The sequence below is a fragment of the Sus scrofa genome, chromosome 14, assembly GCF_000003025.6.
Source record: "Sus scrofa isolate TJ Tabasco breed Duroc chromosome 14, Sscrofa11.1, whole genome shotgun sequence".
NCBI lineage: Eukaryota > Metazoa > Chordata > Mammalia > Artiodactyla > Suidae > Sus > Sus scrofa.
Window position 1 is genome coordinate 12,218,109 of NC_010456.5, and position 18,786 is coordinate 12,236,894.

Here is an 18,786-nt window from a genome sequence, read left to right on the forward strand (position 1 = left end):
GCCGGATCCTTAACCCACTGAGCAAGGCCAGGGATTGAGCCTGCATCCTCACAGATACTAGTTGGGTTTGTTACCACTGAGCCACAAGGGGAACTCCACAGCTGGGTTTAAAGCTCAGCTCTGCTGCTCTGTGGCTGTGGCCCCTGGGGCATGTTACTTTATCTCCATTCTGCAGCCATGAAATGGGAATAACAGTCCCAACCTACCTACCTCATAAGATTCTCATGAAGATGAAACAAGATGGAGTATATAAACCAATAAGAAGCATCTAGCGTGATGCCCCTTCTGTCCCCCTCCCACCCCAAACCTCCTCCTTATCCTGATGTTCCTATAAGTCTCACGGCTGGGTGGGCCTGAGATTTCTGGGGTGGTTGCGCAATAACTGTTGTTGTTGTTGTGTTTTTGTTTGTTTGTTTGTTTATGGCCACACATGCAGCATACGGAAGTTTCTGGGCCAGAGATTGAATCTGAGCTGCAGCTGTGACCTATGCTGCAGCTGTGGCAATGCTGGATACCTTAATCCACTGTGCTGGCCTAGGGGTCAAACCTGTACCTCTGCAGTGACCAAGCCACTACAGTTGGACTCTTTTTGTCTTTTTTTTGTCTTTTTAAGACTGCACCCAAGGCATATTGAGGTTCTCAGGCTAGGGATCAAATCGGAGCTGCAGCCACTGGCCTACACCATGGCTCACAGCAACACCAGATCCTTAACCCACTGAGTGAGGCCAGGGATCGAACCTGCATCCTTATGGATGCTAGTCAGATTTGTTTCCTCTGAGCTATGACAGGAACTCCTACAGCTGGATTCTTAACCCACTGTGCCACAGCAGGAACCCTACGATAGCTGATTTTTTTTTTTTTTCAGGGCCACACCCTCGGCACATGGAAGTTTCCAGGCTAGGGGTCTAATTGGAGCTATAGCCGCCAGCCTATGCCAGAGCCACAGCAACGCCAAATCTGAGCCACGTCTGTGATCTACACCACAGCTTATGGCAACACCAGATCCTTAACCCACTGAGCGAGGCTAGGGATTGAACCCAAAACCTCATGGTTCCTAGTCAGATTCGTTTCCTCTGTGCCACGACGAGAACGTCCTCTTTTTTCTTTTTACAGCCACACCTGCAGCACATGGAAGTTCCAGGGCAGGGGTCAAGTTGGAGTTGCACCTGAGGCCCATGACACAGCCAGGGCACCACTGGATTCAAGCAACATCTGTGACCTATGCTGCAGCTTGCAAAAAATCCAGGTCCTTAACCCATTGAGTGAAGCCAGGGATCGAACCCACATTCTCACAGAGACACCACTGAGTCCTAAACCTGCTAAGCTATAACAGGAACACCCCACAATAATTGATTTTATTTCTTTAATTTTTTTTTTGGTTGAAGCATGCCCTAGGATCTCAGTTTCACGACCAGTGATCGAACCCAGACCCCAGCGGCCAAATCCTAAGCACTAGACCACCAGGGAACTCCCTAGTAACTGACATTTTAGGTCAACAAGAGTTATGTGGGAAGCAGAAGAAGGGTTTCTTTGTTAGTACTCTTGTGGAGGATGCCCTGGGAATGGTATTTCCAAACCACCTTAATTACTTCCCGAGACTTTTTTCCAGTGGCCCAAGCCAGAAGTCTGGGAGTCATCTTTGATTTCTCCTTTGCTCTCACCTCCCACATCTGTATTTTTGTGTGTTACTTTTCCTTAAGATATTCTGGATGCTCTGGTTCTCTTATCTCCTCCATTATTTTACTTTAAGTCTCCATCATCTGTTCCCTGGAAAACCACAGTGGCTTCCTGACTGGCCTTTGGTACTGTCCCACTTCATTATCCAGCAGATAGAGCTCTTTCTAAATGCAAGTGTCAGCAAGTCGCTCCCTACTTAAGATCTCTTACTGATTGCTCAACTGCCTCCAAGAGAAAGTTTTCACTCCTGAGTGTGGCTTGGTTCCTGTTTGGGCTCCTGCCTACTTTTCCAGCTCTTCTCCCACCATCCCTGCCGCAAGCTCCTCTGAGGGCCAGCTCTGCTGGGCTATTTATGGTTCCAGATAAAGACCAGTGACCAAGGCATTTCCTGGACATGGGACTTTTAGTACTAAAACCAGGACAGCCCTGGGCAAACCAGGATCCTGTGGTCACCCTAGTTTCACCTCAGGCCTCTGCGGATCTTCTTCCTCAATCCTGAGTGCTTCCCCTTGTCAGTCCCACACCCTGTTTACCACTCAATACCCTTCCTCCTCAGTTTCTGCTTGGATGGCACTTCCACAGCACATGTGGAAGGGTGTGTTTGTCCCTTCCAGGAGCTGTCACAGCAAGCTGTCCCTGAAGCCATCACTGTATTGTAATGGCCACTCTGGCTCCCTCCCAGTTTTTCCTTTTTTTTTTTTTTTTTTTTTTTTGCTTTTTAGGGCCTCATGTGAGACATATGCAAGTGCCCAGGCTAGGGGTCGAATAGGAGAGGCAGCCGCCAGCCTATGCCACAGGCATAGCCACAGCAACGCCAGATCTGTGCTGTTTCTGTGACCTACACCACAGCTCAGGCAATGCCAGATTCTTAACCCACTGAGCGAGGCCAGGAATCAAACCCATGTCCTCATGGATTCTAGTCGGGTTCTTAACCAGCTGAGCCACAACGGCAACTCCTCACTCCCACCTTTAAACTCATTAAAGGCAGGAACAGTTTCTTCTCCTACCTATATTCCCAGAGTCCAGAAGAGAGATTGGCATATAGTAGGTGTTCAGTGAAGTTTTCTTGAATTATATTTATATCAATATAAATTTATCAAGTGTCATCTAATTCACATCAATTTGGGGGATGTTAGGGACTGAACGTTTCTGTCCCCCCCCCAATTCATATGCTAAACTCTTTTTTAAAAAATGTATTTTGTTTTTTTACTTATATGTTAAAATGTAGTTTTTCTAAAATTTAAATCTTTGGCCATGCCTGTAGCCATGTGGAAGTTCCCCAGGCCAGGGATTAAACCCGAGCCACAGCATTGACCTGAGCCACAGTGGTTACAGTGTAAAGTCCTTAACCACTAGGCCACCAGGGAACTCTTCATGTGTTAAAGTCTTAGCCCCCAGAGTGTCTGTATTTGGAGATGGGGCCTTTAAGGAAGAAATTAAGGTTAAATGGCTTGATAAGGGTGGGGCCCTGATCTGATAGGATTAGTGTCCTTATAAGAAGGGATACCAGAGAGAAATCTTTCTCCCCTTCTTATTCTCCCTCTGCGTAGGCACCAAGGAGAGATCACATGAGCACCCAGTGAAAAGGCAACCAAAGGAGACCTCTCACAGGACACCAGCCCTGCTGACATCAGGATCTCAGACTTCCAGCCTACAGAGCTGTGAGAAAATAAATTTCTGCTGTTTAAGTCAGCCCATCTATGGTATTTTGTTATGGCAGCCTGAGCAGATTAATACAGGGGATATACCTAGTTCACAAGACTACACTATCACCAAAGACGGGCAAGGGTCACACAGGAACCATCCTAAGGCAGAGACTCTATTCCAGAATGGATGTAGAAATATTCCCCATCCCACATGTTCTTCAGAACCTTGTGACTCTCCTCAGCCTACAGCCCCTCTGCTTGAAGTTGGACAAGCTTTGTGATCACCAGGCAATGGGGGAGTGACATATGAGACTTCCAAGACTAGGACAAAAATGTGATTCTGTTTCCACCTGGCTCTCTCTGGGAACACTTGTCCTTAGAACTCAGCCCCCAGGCAGTGAGAATGTTCCAGCACATGTGAAGAGGAACAGACACCCCCAGCCTTTAGCCCTGGGGAGGCGCTCAGTGGATACCCAGGACCAACTCTCCAGCCATGCCCCAACTTGGAAGATCTTCCAGCCCTTTGTTGGGGGAAGATGCTGTGTGGATCAGAGATAAGCTCTCCCCCAGAGCCCTCCCTAACTGCAGATTTTTGAGGAGAATTACAGACTGCTGTAAGCTAATAAGTTGGGGGTTGGTTTGTTTTACAGGAATAGATAACTCAAGACAGCTTAGGACAAGATAAGCCACTCATACTGGATGGGCTCTTCTTTCTCTTGATTATGTCCTTGTTGCAGGTGACCCTGGTTTATTCCAGAAGGGGCTGGAGACTTAACTCCAGACTAGCCCATTGCAACATATACCTCTGGGAGTTCCCTGGTGGCTCAATGGGTTAAGGATCCAGTGTTGTTCCTGCTGTGGCTAAGGTTGGACCCCTGGCCCAAGAAGTTCTGCATGCCACAGGCGCAGCCAAAAAAAAAAGAACATAAGTGTTCGACATGACATAATGGAGAAACACATTTGTTTTTCTATCATTCTGCCCTACTTATGCAAATAAGTATCCTAGAATGGTAACTTCTGGGACCTGGAAATGGTTACATGAGTAGGTGGTTTAGTTTGAATGTATGATTAATACTTTTGCAGCTAAGAAGCATTTTCTGTTTTCCAATACCTCTTTAAAGCCCACTTATGTTGTTTTAATAGCCATCATAATCCTTCCTTTGGAATTGCCTGTTTCCTCCACTGTGCAGGTGATCCTTCACTGTCCCATTCAAATCCTATCCTCCCCGCCCACTCCTGGCTACACCTGTCAGCCTGCTCCTGGCCTTAAAGGCTGACATCTACCCTCTGCATCCCCCAGAGCTGCACCTCCCAGGCTTCTCTGACTTCCAGGTGGGTTGACCAAAGGGAAGGATTGTTGGAATGTGGAGCGAGGGGAGGGAGAGGGGTGGGTCTTCTCCCTCCCTCCCCACCAGGCTCTGGTCTCCACACCCCTGCAGCCCTGTCCCGTGGGCTACAGCTCTCACTGCATGACAGCATGACGCAGGGAGAAGGAGGTCAGCTACCAGCCAAGGAGAGAGGCCTCAGGAGAAACCAACCAGCCCATACCTTGATTTTGGGCATCCCAGCCTCCAGAACAGTGAGAAAATAAATGCCTGCTGTTCATAAGTCACCCATCAATGGTATTTTTGTTACAGCAGCCTGAACATACTAAGGCACTGGTACTGCGTTATGGCAGCACTGTTGAGTTTCAAAGGCCCCTTCAAGAGATTGAACTCAAAGCCTCTGGCCTAAACAATAATTACTATCACCCGACCAGTCTCACTGTAATGCTTCTTCCCCACTTTGAGCAACTTGGCCTATTCCTTCCTGCCCCCAACAAGGAAAGGTATGTGCACTCTTAACCCTGCCTCTGTGGGGCCTTATGCACACCCCAGCCAACCAGCAACTGTATCATAACAGCTCTCTTTCCCCAATCAATGAGCAGGTCAGCGGGTCTATTACAGGACATCTCTCCCTGGGTTACAAAAAGACACGACCACGCACTCATTGTTGGCTCTCCCTGATTGTCAGGAAGTTGTCCTCCTGTGCTTGCAGGGTCTCTCATCTCAATAAACTACTTTCTCTCTACCTTGCCATGTTCCATAAACTCTTTTCACCCTGATACAAGTCTGGAAATTCTTTTCCGACACACACGCAGGGACCACGACAAGCCCTAGCAAACTAAGACACCAGGGACAACAGCCCCACCATTAAACTACTCGAGTAGCCTTGGGGGGGTGCTGACTGTGTCCTCCGGGACCCTGCTTCACACACCCAGTGTCAGCAACAGTGCTTTCGTATGTCCCTTTATCAACCCCATGGTATCTGTCATCACATTTCTATCTCAGTTTGTAAATGCGTTGACATTTGTGCCATGAACACCTTTTACTGAAATTCTGTAGGATGCGCTTTCATAATAAGGTACCTAAATTGTTTCTGACAGAGGAGCCAAGGAACATCCAACTCTTCAGGTAGACCATCTTGTCCTTCACATTCTGAAATCAGCTTTGGCTGGAAGGCCTGGGGTAATGATTGAAGCCAGAGTGTCTCTGGATATGCTGCATGAGCATTTTTGTTGCTGCTTCGGTGGCTGGAAGCCCCCCTACCTGATGAGGAGGCCAGGCAAGATGAGCTGGAATGTGTATCGAGGAGCTGGGTCCTGCTCTTAGGGATATCTAGGGAGGAAAAGGCATCACTAGAGTGAGAGTCATTAAAACAGCAGAAGCAATGAAATTTATTTAAGTGACCTAAGACAATTTTATATCACAGTGATGAGATTTATTGAGACATCCCAATTTCACACCCTTCCCCTCATGCAATGTTCACCTTGAGCTACTCACAATAAGTTCCCTAGTCTCCAAAGTGCTTTCACAACCATATTTCATTTGAACCTCAAGAATTTGTGTGTGTGTGTTTGTGTGTGTGTCTTTTTAGGGCCGTACCTGCAGCATACGGCAGCATATGGAAGTTTCCAGGCTAGGGATCAGATCAGAGCCTTAGCCACCGGCCTACACCACAGCCACAGCAACACCAGATCTGAGCCACGTCTCTGACCTACTCCACAGCTTGCTGTAACACAGGATCCTTACCCTACTGAGCAGGGCCAGGGATCATACTCGCATCCTCATGGGTACTAGTTGGGTTTTTAACCGGCTGAGCCACAATGGGAACACCTCAAGAAAATTCCACGAGGTAGGCACATCTCTGTTTTACAAATAAATGGAACTGAAGAACAGGGAGTTTAAGTGCCAGTTTAAGAGCACAGAGCTAAAAGGTGTGAGAGCTGGGTCTGGAGACTTGTGATTTTTAGACCAGGTGAGTCCTGGGAGAGTTCCCACCTTTTTTACTCCCTTCTACTGGGGCATGCACACAAGGCAAAGGTCACAGGCCGACATTCCAAACAAAACTCACAGTGAGAAAGGGTTTCTCCTGGACATCTGGCCGTAGGCAGAAAAGGAAGAGGAAAGAACGGAGAGAGCAAAGGAAAGAAAGAATAGGAGCCGAGTTTACAGGGAGCAGGAGAGGTGTATGTTCACCTGTGTCTTGGCTCCGACTGTGTGCAGAGTGATAGACGCAAGGTAGCAGATGCACAGGTACTGAGCCGCCCCTACACGACCCCCCTCCTATGACTCCATAGTCAGCTAGCAAGTCCCAGCCATCAGATCACCCATTACAGTCCGCTATGCTCTGATGGATATGTGTGCAAGGCACGGGGTTTTTGTTAATCTGGGGAAAATCCTACTTTAGGCTTTCACTGAATCAGAAATTGCTTTAGCTGTGACTGCTGTCTCCAGCCACCCAGAGACATCTGTCATTCTTCCTCCACAGAGATGCCCCACACTAGCTGGTCTTACCCACACCCTCCATCTGCATCATGGGCCAGCTTTCCTCCCTCTCTAAATCCAGCTGCCCTTGGAGGCACACCATCTCCAAGAAACTCCAGGGTCTCTGCCCTTAGAAATTTCTGCCTCAGCTGGATTCCTGAAGATTCTAGTCTAGTCTAGTCTATTCGTTTTAGGGCCTTTCCTGCAGCATATGGAAGTTCCCAGGCTAGGGGCTGAATCAGAGCTAAAGCTGTTGGCTTATGCCACAGCCACAGCAATTCCATCCCAACCACGTCTGCCACCTACACCATAGCTCATGGCAAAGCCAGATCCTTAACCCACTGAACAAGGCCAGGGATTGAACCCTCATCCTCACGCATCCTAGTCAGGTTTTTAATCTGCTGAGCCACAAGAGGATCTCCTCCTGGAGCCATTATTGCAGAGACCCCTAACTTAGCACTGAACATGTGCTCCTGAGCCTTAGTCCTTGTTTCTGAATGAAATTACTTGTCTCCTGGTGAGGCTGTCAGCTCCCTGAGAACAAGGTTGGAAAACTATACCTCAATGAATCTATGGTCTGGCCGGGAGTCAATCCACACATGATTGCATGATTGCTGGGAAAAAGTAGGCAAAACTGGGGTTAATCACCCAGACATTAGAATCACAGAGAAAGGGGGAAGAAATGGGAGTAAACCACCTTCCCATGTTTGAAGTTTTCAGTGTTGTTTTAGGATCAGTTTACAGCATATTTCTAAGATTAGCATAAGGTGAGAGAACAAATAGAAGTATTCTTGGGTGCTATTTTAGGAACAATGAAAATAAAGTAATACTCCTTGAATGAAGAAAAGTCTAGCTTTTTATGATACAAGAATGGGCTGGTAACACCCCTGTAACAGTTTCAGATTTAATCCTATTACAGCACAGAGCATGTTAGTAACTCTGTCTGAGGAGCCCTTTCTCCCAAGGCCCCCAGGGAGGTTCACAGGCCCAGGCAGGCCCCTCTTAAGCTCTCCTTTTCCACCATGACAGGTCCCAGGGGCTCCCCTACCCACACCCCCGACCCCGTCCCCTCCTCTCGGTGACCGTCACCACCTACCCAGAATGTTGGTTTCTCATCCCTTCTAGAGGGGTTCTGGAAGGTCATCTCCTTATGTCCCCCATTCCTTGCTGAAAACAAGCTGTTCGGACCCTCTTCGTTTAAAGACTTTAATGGCCATCATTCCAAAAGAAAAGGTATAAGGGGAAAATATAGGGAAGCTGTATAAAAGGGTACACACCTGACAGTCCTGGATCTTGGTCCGGAGCACCTAATGATCTGGTTGAAATAACTGGAGTTTTTTTTTGCTTGTTTTTTTTTCTTTTTAGGGCGACACCAGCAGCATATGAAAGTTCCCAGGCCAGGGGCTGAATCGGAGCTGTAGCTACTTGCCTACACCACAACCACAGCAACACATGATCTGGGCCATGTCTGCAACCTATATCACAGCCCACAGCAATGCCGGATCCTTAACCCACTGAGCAAGGCCAGGTATCAAATCTGTGTCCTCAGGATGCTAGTCAGATTTGTTTCCACTGAGCCACAATGGGAACTCCAGGCATGGCTTTCTTGATATAAGAGAGTGCACTTTGGTCTAAGTCATTTTGTGATCTAAGCCCGGCCACAATGCTTGCCCTTGAACAGGTCTCAGTAATTAATGGTCTTAAGGAACAAAGAAATGCAGGAACAGGAGTTCCCATCGTGGCGCAGTGGTTAACGAATCCGACTAGGAACCATGAGGTTGCAGGTTCGGTCCCTGCCCTTGCTCAGTGGGTTGGGCATCCGGCATTGCCGTGAACTGTGGTGTAGGTTGCAGACTCGGCTCGGATCCCGAGTTGCTGTGGCTCTGGCGTAGGCCGGTGGCTACAGCTCTGATTCAACCCCTAGCCTGGGAACCTCCATATGCCGCGGGAGCGGCCCAAGAAATAGCAACAACAACAACAACAACAAAAAAATAAAATAAAATAAATGCAGGAACAAAGGAGACGCAGTCAGGAAACAACAGTTCGTGGAGTTCCCATCCTGGCTCAGTGGTAACGAACCTGACTAGTATCCATGAGGATGCAGGTTCAATCCCTGGCATTGCTCAGTGGGTTAAGGATCCAGCGTTACCAGAAGCTGTGGTGTAGGTCACAGATGCGGCTTGGATCTGGCGATGCTGTGACTGTGGTGTAGGCCAGCAGCTGTAGCTCCCATTTGACCCCTAGCCGGAGAACTTCCACATGCCGCAGATGTGGCCCTAAAAAAGACAAAAACAAAACAAAACACAATAGTTCAGAGATAAAACAGAATCCTAGTTCCTTCTTATAGATACACATAACAATCTGATATCTTTAAGTTGGCAGAAATTAAGGACCCCACCCAGGTGGAGGATGGAATGATGATGTCGCCCTTTTTGACCCTCATGACCTTTATCAACTAAAGCTTGGACTCTGTTGACCTTTGCCCCAATTCACTGCAGAATTCTCTTTGCATAAGCCCTTTGCGAATATGCACATGGCTTCAAACTTCCCCAATTTTGCTGTGCAGGGAAACACTGCTTGAGGAAAGATCCTCAGTGTTCTCCTTAGTTGTTGCAAGTAGTAATAAATCTTTTTCCTGCTCTTCGGCTTGGTTGTGGCTTCTGGCTTGACAACCACCCAGAGGCAAACCCAGTTTTTCAGGTGACACGCCCTGATTCCACAGGAGGGACAAAAGCTCCTGTGCTGGGGACCCTCCCAGATCTTGCCCTATGTGTCTTCATCTGGTGGTTCATCTGGGTCCTTTATCATATACTTTAATACAATGGTGTTTCTCTGGTTCTGTGAGATTCATTGAACCCAGAGAGGGGGTTGTTGGAACCTCTGATCTCTAGCTGGTTGGTCAGAAGCACAGGAGAGATCCCTTAACTTGTGGCATCTCTGAGTTAAATTGTAGAACACACAGTTGGTGTTGCAGAGAATTGCTTGGAGTAGGAAAAAACTTAGCACAGAGATTTAACAACAAGGACTATCTTAGCAGGATGGTTGAGCCCTTATTTCATGTGGTTTATTTTTAACACTGAGCACTCTGAGACCAGGTAAGGCATATTTTAGTACATTTCTACCTTACATGGGATTCTTCCCTTAAGAGCTCTTTGCTACAGCTCCTCTGACTTTGTTCTCTTTTCCCTCTCTTTTAAAATAATTGTTTATTTTTAAATAGGTTACTCTTTCACATAGTTCAGAATTGGGAAGATATAAAAAGAGACAGTGAAAAAAAATGATTCCTCCTTCTTTCTCATTTCAGAGCAATGGCTGAAACCACCTTTCAGTGGAACTTTGACACAGAAACAGAAAATTCGTCATTTTATTTTGTTTTATTTTTTAGGACCACATGTACAGCATATGGACATTCCCAACCTGGGGTTGAATCAGAGCTGCAGCTGCCAGCCTACACTACAGCCACAGCCACACAGGATCTAAGCCACATCAGCAACCTACACCACAGCTCATGGCAACGCTGGAATCTTAACCCATTGAGTGAGGCCAGGGATTGAACCTGCGAACCACTAGTCAGGTTCATTACCACTGAACCACAATGGAAACTCCCAGGTTGGATGTCATTTCTTTGGGCACACAGAAGGTAATGAGAAAGGTGAGAGGGTACTGAGGCAGGCTGGGTAGCCCCCAAAACAGGGGAACCCTCAGGAGGCTAAGGCCTAAGAAGGGTTGGTACAGGGAAAAATTGTGACAACCAGCCTGTATACTATGTGCCTATGCCTGTCACTCCCCATTTGAATTTCTTTTTGTTCTCCATTTATGTTATTTGCAGACATTTGTAAGTGATCAGTGATACAAACAACATCACTGGGTAAACCCATGGATCACTTAAGAGAATTAATCAGGTAAAGGAATATTATGGATTTGGAGAACAGATACATAGAACAACAGCAATGTGCAATGTGCCCTGCAGTGTACCAATCACTTCCAGAAACACCAACAACAACAATAATTGTGAAAATCTGACTGATTCTGGCAGTAGAACAGGTGGAAGAAAGACCTTGGTCTTTGCCTTCTTTGAAGACAGAATTCAGCAGAGACCAAGATTGTAAAACAGAAGCAAAGTATGTGTGAAAGAGAAAATGGGTGAACTTGGAGTGGGTTGCATACAATAGGGGCAGCTGGGGTTGCTTATATGGGGGCAGTTTTCCAGGTTGTCTCTGTCCAATTATCTTGCTTGTTAACCCGTTGCAGCTGCTCAGACTGGGACCCATCTATCTTCTACCTCATGCCTGTTGGGCATTATGCTAAGAGTTATAGATTTGTTACTACATTTAAGCCTCCTAAGCCTGTGATATGGGGTTGTAGGCAACCCCACCCACCTCCCCCTTTTTAAAAATTGGCCTCTAGTGTAGTTTATAGTAAGATACTGCATTACAAAAAATTATACATGTGCATCTATGTATGTGCTACATATATAATTTGTTTTTGCTTTTTGGGTGTTTTTTTGCTTTGTTTTGTTTTGTTTTGTTTTGCTTTTTAGGGCCTCGCCAGCAGCATATGGCAGTTCCCAGGCTAAGGGTCCAATTGGAGCTGCAGCTGCTGGCCTACCCCACACCCACAGCAACGTGGGATCTGAGCAGCATTTGTGACCTATGCTGCAGCTTGCGGCAATGCGAGATCCTTAACCCACTGAGCAAGGCCAGGGATTGAACCCCTCATCCTCATGGATACTTGTCAGATTCTTCAACAGCTGAGCCACAATGGGAACCACTATATACATGCTTTAAATTCCAGTAATAACAGTAATTAAAATACCTGTCATAACTAATCATATCATATAACTCATAAACACAGTTCATCTTTTCTGATAGATACTCAAGAGAAGCCCATGGTGTCAAATATTTTGTGTTTAACTTTTGCGGGTTTTTTTTTTTTTTTTGTCTTTTTGTCTTTTCTAGGGTCGCACCCTCGGCATATGGAGGTTCCCAGGCTAGGGGTCTAATCGGAGCTGTAGCCACTGGCCTATGCCACAGTCATAGAAACGCCAGATCCAAGCTGCATCTGGGAGCTACACCACAGATCACGGCAACACCAGATCCTTCACCCACTGATCGAGGTCAGGGATCGAACCCGTGACCTCATGGTTCCTAGCCGGATTCATTAACTACTAAGCCACCATGGGAACTCGCTGTTTGCTTGTTTTTCTAATGGCTGCACCCACAGCATATGGAAGTTCCCGTGCCAGGGGCTGAATCTGAGCTGTAGCTGCAACCTATGCCATAGCTGAGACAACCCTGGATCCTTCAACTCATTGCATTGGGCTGGGGATAGAACCCATGCCTCCACAGTGACCAGAGCCACCAAAGATTTTTTTGGTTTTTTTTTTGGCTGTCCCGAGACATAAGGGGTTCCCAGGCCAGGGATCAGATCTGAGCTGTAGTTGAGACCTAAGCCACAGTTACAGCAATACCAGATCCTTAGCCCACTGTTGTGGGCTGGGAATCAAACCTGCATCCCAGAGCTCCCAGCTGCTGCTGATCTCATTGTACCACGCGGGAACTCCCAAGGTCAGATTTTTAACCCACTGCACCACAGAGGGAACTTCTGTGTTTAACTTTTAACTAAAAACAACTAGCCATTTGGCCCCAGTCTAAATAATCAGTGAAAGAGAATCAGGGAGAATCATCCTGTTGGAGATGTCAGAGTAATTTGTTATGCGAAGCACGATAAAAGAGGCCACAAGACAGAACAAGTAATCTGCGCACCCTTAGAGCCAAAGGAGAAACACAAAGACTCTAAGAAGTGGTCCTTTCTGAGAGTTAATTTTGCCCCCAGGATTCGTAGCAATTAGGCCTTTTCTTCTCTAGGTATCAGAAATTAACAAGAGCCAATACTGTAGTTAGTAGGCAGCCAAAGGCATATAGCACAGAATTCATGGCACTGAGTTCAACACACACTATTCCATCTGGGAGTGTGGAATAAAAAGCCCAACACCAATGGGGAGTAACAAGCAGGCATAAGATATTACGGAGGCCATGCAGGAAGAGAAAATCTAGGGCTTACATTTCATACAGCTCTGGATGCAACCATTTTTACACAGTGGACACTGAGAGGCAAAGGAGAAAGGCAAAGAAAGTGGGGAAAGTAAGGCAAAAGTGAGAAAGAGAAGATTATTCCACAGGTTGGAGCCTCCTCCTGACCACCTGGCTGACCCCTGGTCAGTATCTCAGCAGCTGCTCACCCTTAGTGCTAGCTTATAGCTTCCTGCCATCTCTGCGGTGATGTGGCGTGATTTGGTGATTGCCATGCTGTTGTTACCACTGTTAGCTACTGGTTACTGAATGCTTACTTGAGCTGGGCACTGTTGGTACCAACTCTATTTTACAGATGAGGAAACAGAGGCTCCAAAATGTTAGTAATTTGGCTCAACTCCCTGAGCTGCTAAAACTGTGGGATCAGACATTGAACCTAGACTGTTCCACGCCTGTGCTCTTTGTCAGCAAAATGAAAGATGATATTTAATGGTAGAGAACCTAAACATGTATTAAATACTTAATATACATCTGGCATTTAGTCCTCACAGCAGTCCTACAAGGGAGGTATCATTATTCCCATTTTATAGATGAAGAAACTGAGGCTCAGAGAGGTTAAGTAACTTATTCAAAGTTGCACTGTTTAGTAAAAGAGCCCAGGTGTCTCAGATTGTAAAACCCATATTCTTTCTTATTGTTACTTCCAAATAAATTTCTCAGGAATTTCACTGATTGAACTAAATAATTAAAAGTCTCTCCTTTATATATTTTTAGTTCTGCACATCCAAACAGACATTATTAAACCAACGCGGGGTTGGGCAGTCATCAGAATTTGAAAAAAGTCTATTGAAGCTTCTGCAAAAACTTTGCTTTGCAAATTCTTCTGTTTTAATTAATCATGTGTTCTAAAGTTCAAAGAAAAAGTTGGGAGACAGGAACCAGTTTTTAATGGTTTATAATTAGGATTCATGATTATACTGGATTCTTTTTTGGCAGTCTATATAAAATCACTTTAGTCACAGCTGTGTCCCTCAGGTATTAGGAGACAACAGAGAGTAAATGTAGTCTGCAGATCTAGATTTAGCCTGGAATGGACTTGAAAGGTGTCTCTCTCTCTCTATTTTTTTTTTTTTTTTGGTCTTTTTAGGGCCGCACCTGCAGCATATGAGGGTTCCCAGGCTAGGATCTGTAGCTGCACGCCTACACCACAGCCACAACAATGTCAGATCCGAGCCGCATCTGCAACATACACCACAGCAATGCAGGATCCTCAACCCACTGAGTGAGGCCAGGGTCGAACCTGCAACCTCATGGTTCCTAGTCAGATTTGTTTCCGCTGCACCACGACAGGAACTCCAAAGATGTCATTTTATATTTATGTTTATTTAATAAATGGAGAAATGAAAACTCAAATAGGGTGACTTCTAGTTAATAGCAGAGCTGAGGCTAAAACAAGGGTCTCCTGATTCTTTTACTACCATTCTTTCCATGTCATGAACCAGCAATCACTTTAGAGAATATTCCTTTTTCCTACTCTTTTGACCCAGGCAGGGGGTGGGTGAGAAAGCTTAAAGAAGCATTAAAAACAAAATCAGGACATTAAGAATCAAGTTATCCTGGAAAGAGGTCCAGAAGGTAACAGCAGAGGCTGGAATTAGCAGAGCGTAGAAAAAGATAAGATCTTATCTAAAGCAATTAGAGTAAGCAGGCAGTTAGAGGCTTTTGTTACTTGTTATAGCTGAATACTGTGAACGGCAAGTTTTTCGAAATCTTCCATCAAATCAGAACCTAGAAAGTGAGGACTTCTAACCTCCAAGAAAAAGCTCAGTGTGAGAGGAAATGTGTTTGTTTTTATACTTAACATGATAGGAAAAAGGAAAAAAAGACGAGAGAAATAATAAGTCAGCTGAGGTCCCAATTTCAGGGCCTGGCAAGTCTGAAGCCCACCCCCCCTTGGTTTTTTAACTGGTCCCGAGGGGCTTCCTTCCTTCCTTCGCAACACCCTCAGCATATGGAAGTTCCTGGGTTAGGGGTCTACGCTACAGCCACAGCCAACAGCAACACCAGATCCAAATCACATTTGTGACCTACAACTCACCTTGCAATGCCAGATCCTTCACCCACTGTGAGAGAGGCCAGGGATCAAACCCGCATCTTCATGGATACCATGTCAGGTTCTTAACTTGCTGAGCCACAATAGGAACTCCCTGAGGGGCTTTCTTGGTTTCTAGACTTCTGAGATGCTGCTTCCATGGGTAAAGTGAGTCGAATTTTTGAGAGAGATGGAAGGCGGGGTTTATAGCCCAGTAAGGGTGAATCAATTAGATGCAAATGGATGGGTTACCCTAATCTATCGCTGATCTGGCTCATCTCCCCTGCCCTGTCTCAACTTCTCTCCATCCTGCTAGCATGTCTCTCCACCTCTTAGCAATTTCTTCCCCTCCTCTCCCTCCTCTCCCCTTGCAGGAGCAGAAACAACAAACTTCCTCTAATCTCCAGCCAGGCAGGTTTGCCCTCTGCAATCCAGGTGCCTGTAGCATGGAAGCCCTCTGGATGTCACTGCTCCCTATATGCTCCTCAGCGGCTTCCCCCCAGAGAAAGACAGATCCCTCCATCCCCTCCCCAAAGAGGAACTGTGGGGCCACCTGTTAAGACTTAAAAATTTGTTTTCAGGAGTTCCCGTCGTGGCGCAGTGGTTAACGAATCCGACTAGGAACCATGAGGTTGCGGCTTCGGTCCCTGGCCTTGCTCAGTGGGTTAACGATCCAGCGTTGCCGTGAGCTGTGGTGTAGGTTGCAGACGCGGCTCGGATCCCGCGTTGCTGTGGCTCTGGTGTAGGCCGGTGGCTACAGCTCCGATTCAACCCCTAGCCTGGGAACCTCCATATGCCGCGGGAGCAGCCCAAGAAATAGCAAAAAAAGACAAAAAAAAAAAATTATAAAAATTTGTTTTCACCTCTACACGTGATGGGAAATGCCTGAAGTATAAGATGGAACGTGACCATACTGAGATTGTTAGAGGACTGCTGACAGAAACTACCCACCTTGGCCAGGCAGGATAACTGCTTGCATGAGTTGTCTCAATGGGAGGCCCCAATAAGGTGCACGGTGCTGCCTCATAAACTAACTAGGAGAATTCAGGAGGGACCAATAGGAAGGAAGAGACGACCAACCTCCCAGGATCCTTGGCGCTGGAATCCATCTTGGCTGAGAGATGCGTGAGCCACCAGGAAGGACCCAGAGCCAGACCAAATATGGGCTGAGCAAGAAAACTGGCCAGAGACAATCCAGAAACTAACTCCATTCTCATAAAACGCAAGGCTGCGAACTTCATGGTAGAGCAGTTCTCCTGGGTTTCCTCACCTTGCTGCCCTCTGCCTGGGAGCCCCTTCCCAATAAAGTGTTTTGCTTTGTCAGCACATGTTTTTCCTCAGACAATTCATTTTTTTTCCAGAAATGCCCAGGCCAGGACTGAACTTAAGCAACAGCAGTAACCCAAACCACAATAGTGTCAATGCCTAGTCCTTAACTGGTAGGCCACCAGGGAACTCCAGACAATTCATTTCCCAGTGTTAGACAAGACTCCACTCTCGGGCCCTGGAAGGGGTCCCCGTTCCTGCAATAACATGATTCTATTTTTTGATTGCTCTATTCTGTATGGGATTTTATTATAATAACTCATGGTAATGGGCATTTCTTGATAGTCTTGTGATTTTTAATAAACCACCTTCAAAATTGCAAAGCATTTAGGCTTTATTCCGATCTTCCATTAATGATTCACACCAAAAAGTGGTTCAGCTGAAGCAGCTATGATGAGGCAGTGCTAGAATTAAAAGTGTAAGAGGAGGAGTTCCCTGGTGGCTTAGTGGGTTAAGGGCCTGGCATGGTCACTGCTGTGGCTCAAGTTCAATCCCTGTATGCTGTGGGTGCAGCCCCCCAAAACAGTATAAGAGAAAACTAGGGACCCTTGTGAGGGGCAGGCTTCATAAACTGTAACCTAATAATAACATAATACCTCACCAACTCACAGCAATATACTTGGGTTTGAAACTGTTTCCCTGAGAATGTTTCTGTTTGGGGAGAGAACTCTCATATTTGAAGGTTCTAAGCAATGACAGGCAAAAAATAAAAATATCTCAGTGGCCTGACAGCCACTCCTGGGGGAGATGGCCTAAAAAATATTCTTTGTACTTGAAAAAAATTTTAATTTGTCTTTTCAGGGCTGTCCCCATAGCATATAGAAGTTCCCAGGCTAGGGGTCAAATTGGAGCTGCATCTGCTGGCCTATACCACAGTTAATGCCATATCTTCCACCTACACCACAGCTTGCAGCAATGCCGGATCCTTAACCCACTGAGTGAGGCCAGGGATCGAACCCGTATCCTCATGGAGACTAATCAGGTTCTTAACCTGCTAAGCCACAATGGGAACTCTTTTTTTGTACTTTTATGTCCATGACTTTTCCTCTTCCAACCCTTCCACTTCACAAAGCTGTAACTTCTCCAGGTATCACATGCCCCTTTTCTGCTCAGTGATATTCAAGAATACTCAAGGTCTCAGGCTTGGGTGATCTGTCCTTCTCATTCTTGCTTGATAAGGTGTTTGCTAAGTTTTGCCTGCTCACCTGTTTCTCTAGTTCTGAAGCTTTCCAGATACACCTGTCTCAATGATGCAACAACTATCTATCAAATGAATACATGATTTTCTCTCCTGCAATCACACCTAGGCTGTATCTACCACACTCTCTCTACAGATGCAGTTGTCAGGGTTTCATTTATTTATTTATTGGGTTGCATCCGTGGCATATGGAAGTTCCCAGGGTAGGGGCTGAATCAGAGCTGCAGCTTCAGGCCTACACCAGAGCTACACCACCAGATCTGAGCCACATCTCCCACCTAAGCTGCAGCTTGTGGCAACACCAGATCCTTAACCCACTGAGCGAGGCCAGGGATCAAACCCGCATCTTCATGGATACTAGTTGGGTTCTTAACCCACTGAGCCACAACGGGAGCTTCTGTCAGGGCTTAACTTACTCCCTACTCTCCTGTGTCCCCTAATTGAATTTCCTCAATACTTATTTCCTGTTCTCTCAGGCCTCCCGGCCAGCATTTCTTCATTTTCACAATCACCTTGCCTCATGTAGGAGGTTGCTCTTTTCCTCCAAGGGATGTGGTGTATGGTGGGGCCAACTGCCGAGTAGAGAGGGGGCCCTCGCCCTCTGCAGCCTGTGGCCGGAACAACCAGGCTTATCATGGACACCATTACAGAGTCAAAGATCCCGGCTCTCTTTTGGAGGGTTTAATTATGGCTCATGTGCCTTGATTATAATTACCTTATTTACATAAATAATACAAGTAGATCGATACAATCCCATACTTTGCTTATTAATACCTTAATGGCTCTCCATCATTTAATTTGCCCTGGTTTCCCTTTCAGCTTTTATTAACACTTTTAAAGTTTTAAATTTATACTTACTATTTTAACTTAAGCAAGCTCTGCTCCTGTGTGACGGATGGTGAATGTCAAAAACCCAGAAGAAAGGCTTCTGTTTAGCTTTCGATTTTGTTTTGTTTTGTTTTAAGCAGGAGAAATGTTCACTTGTGTTGATAACTTGTAAGCATATGTC

The 18,786-nt window shown here is 46.2% G+C and overlaps 1 protein-coding gene across 4 annotated transcripts in view; it reads right to left on the reverse strand.

Annotated features, from left to right (window-relative positions):
* Nucleotides 871–18,786, reverse strand: part of FBXO16 (F-box protein 16) — a 58,187-nt gene continuing 40,271 nt past the window's right edge. For 3 of the 4 annotated variants that reach the window (XM_013982683.2, XM_005670453.3, XM_005670454.3), the window contains one exon: nt 871–5,980. In XM_013982683.2, the coding sequence (XP_013838137.1) occupies nt 5,807–5,980 (174 nt within the window). In that variant the 3' untranslated portion in view covers nt 871–5,806. Of the gene's footprint in view, nt 5,981–6,716; nt 6,743–18,786 lie in introns of all 4 variants that reach the window. The other variant, XM_021072808.1, reaches the window with a different exon arrangement.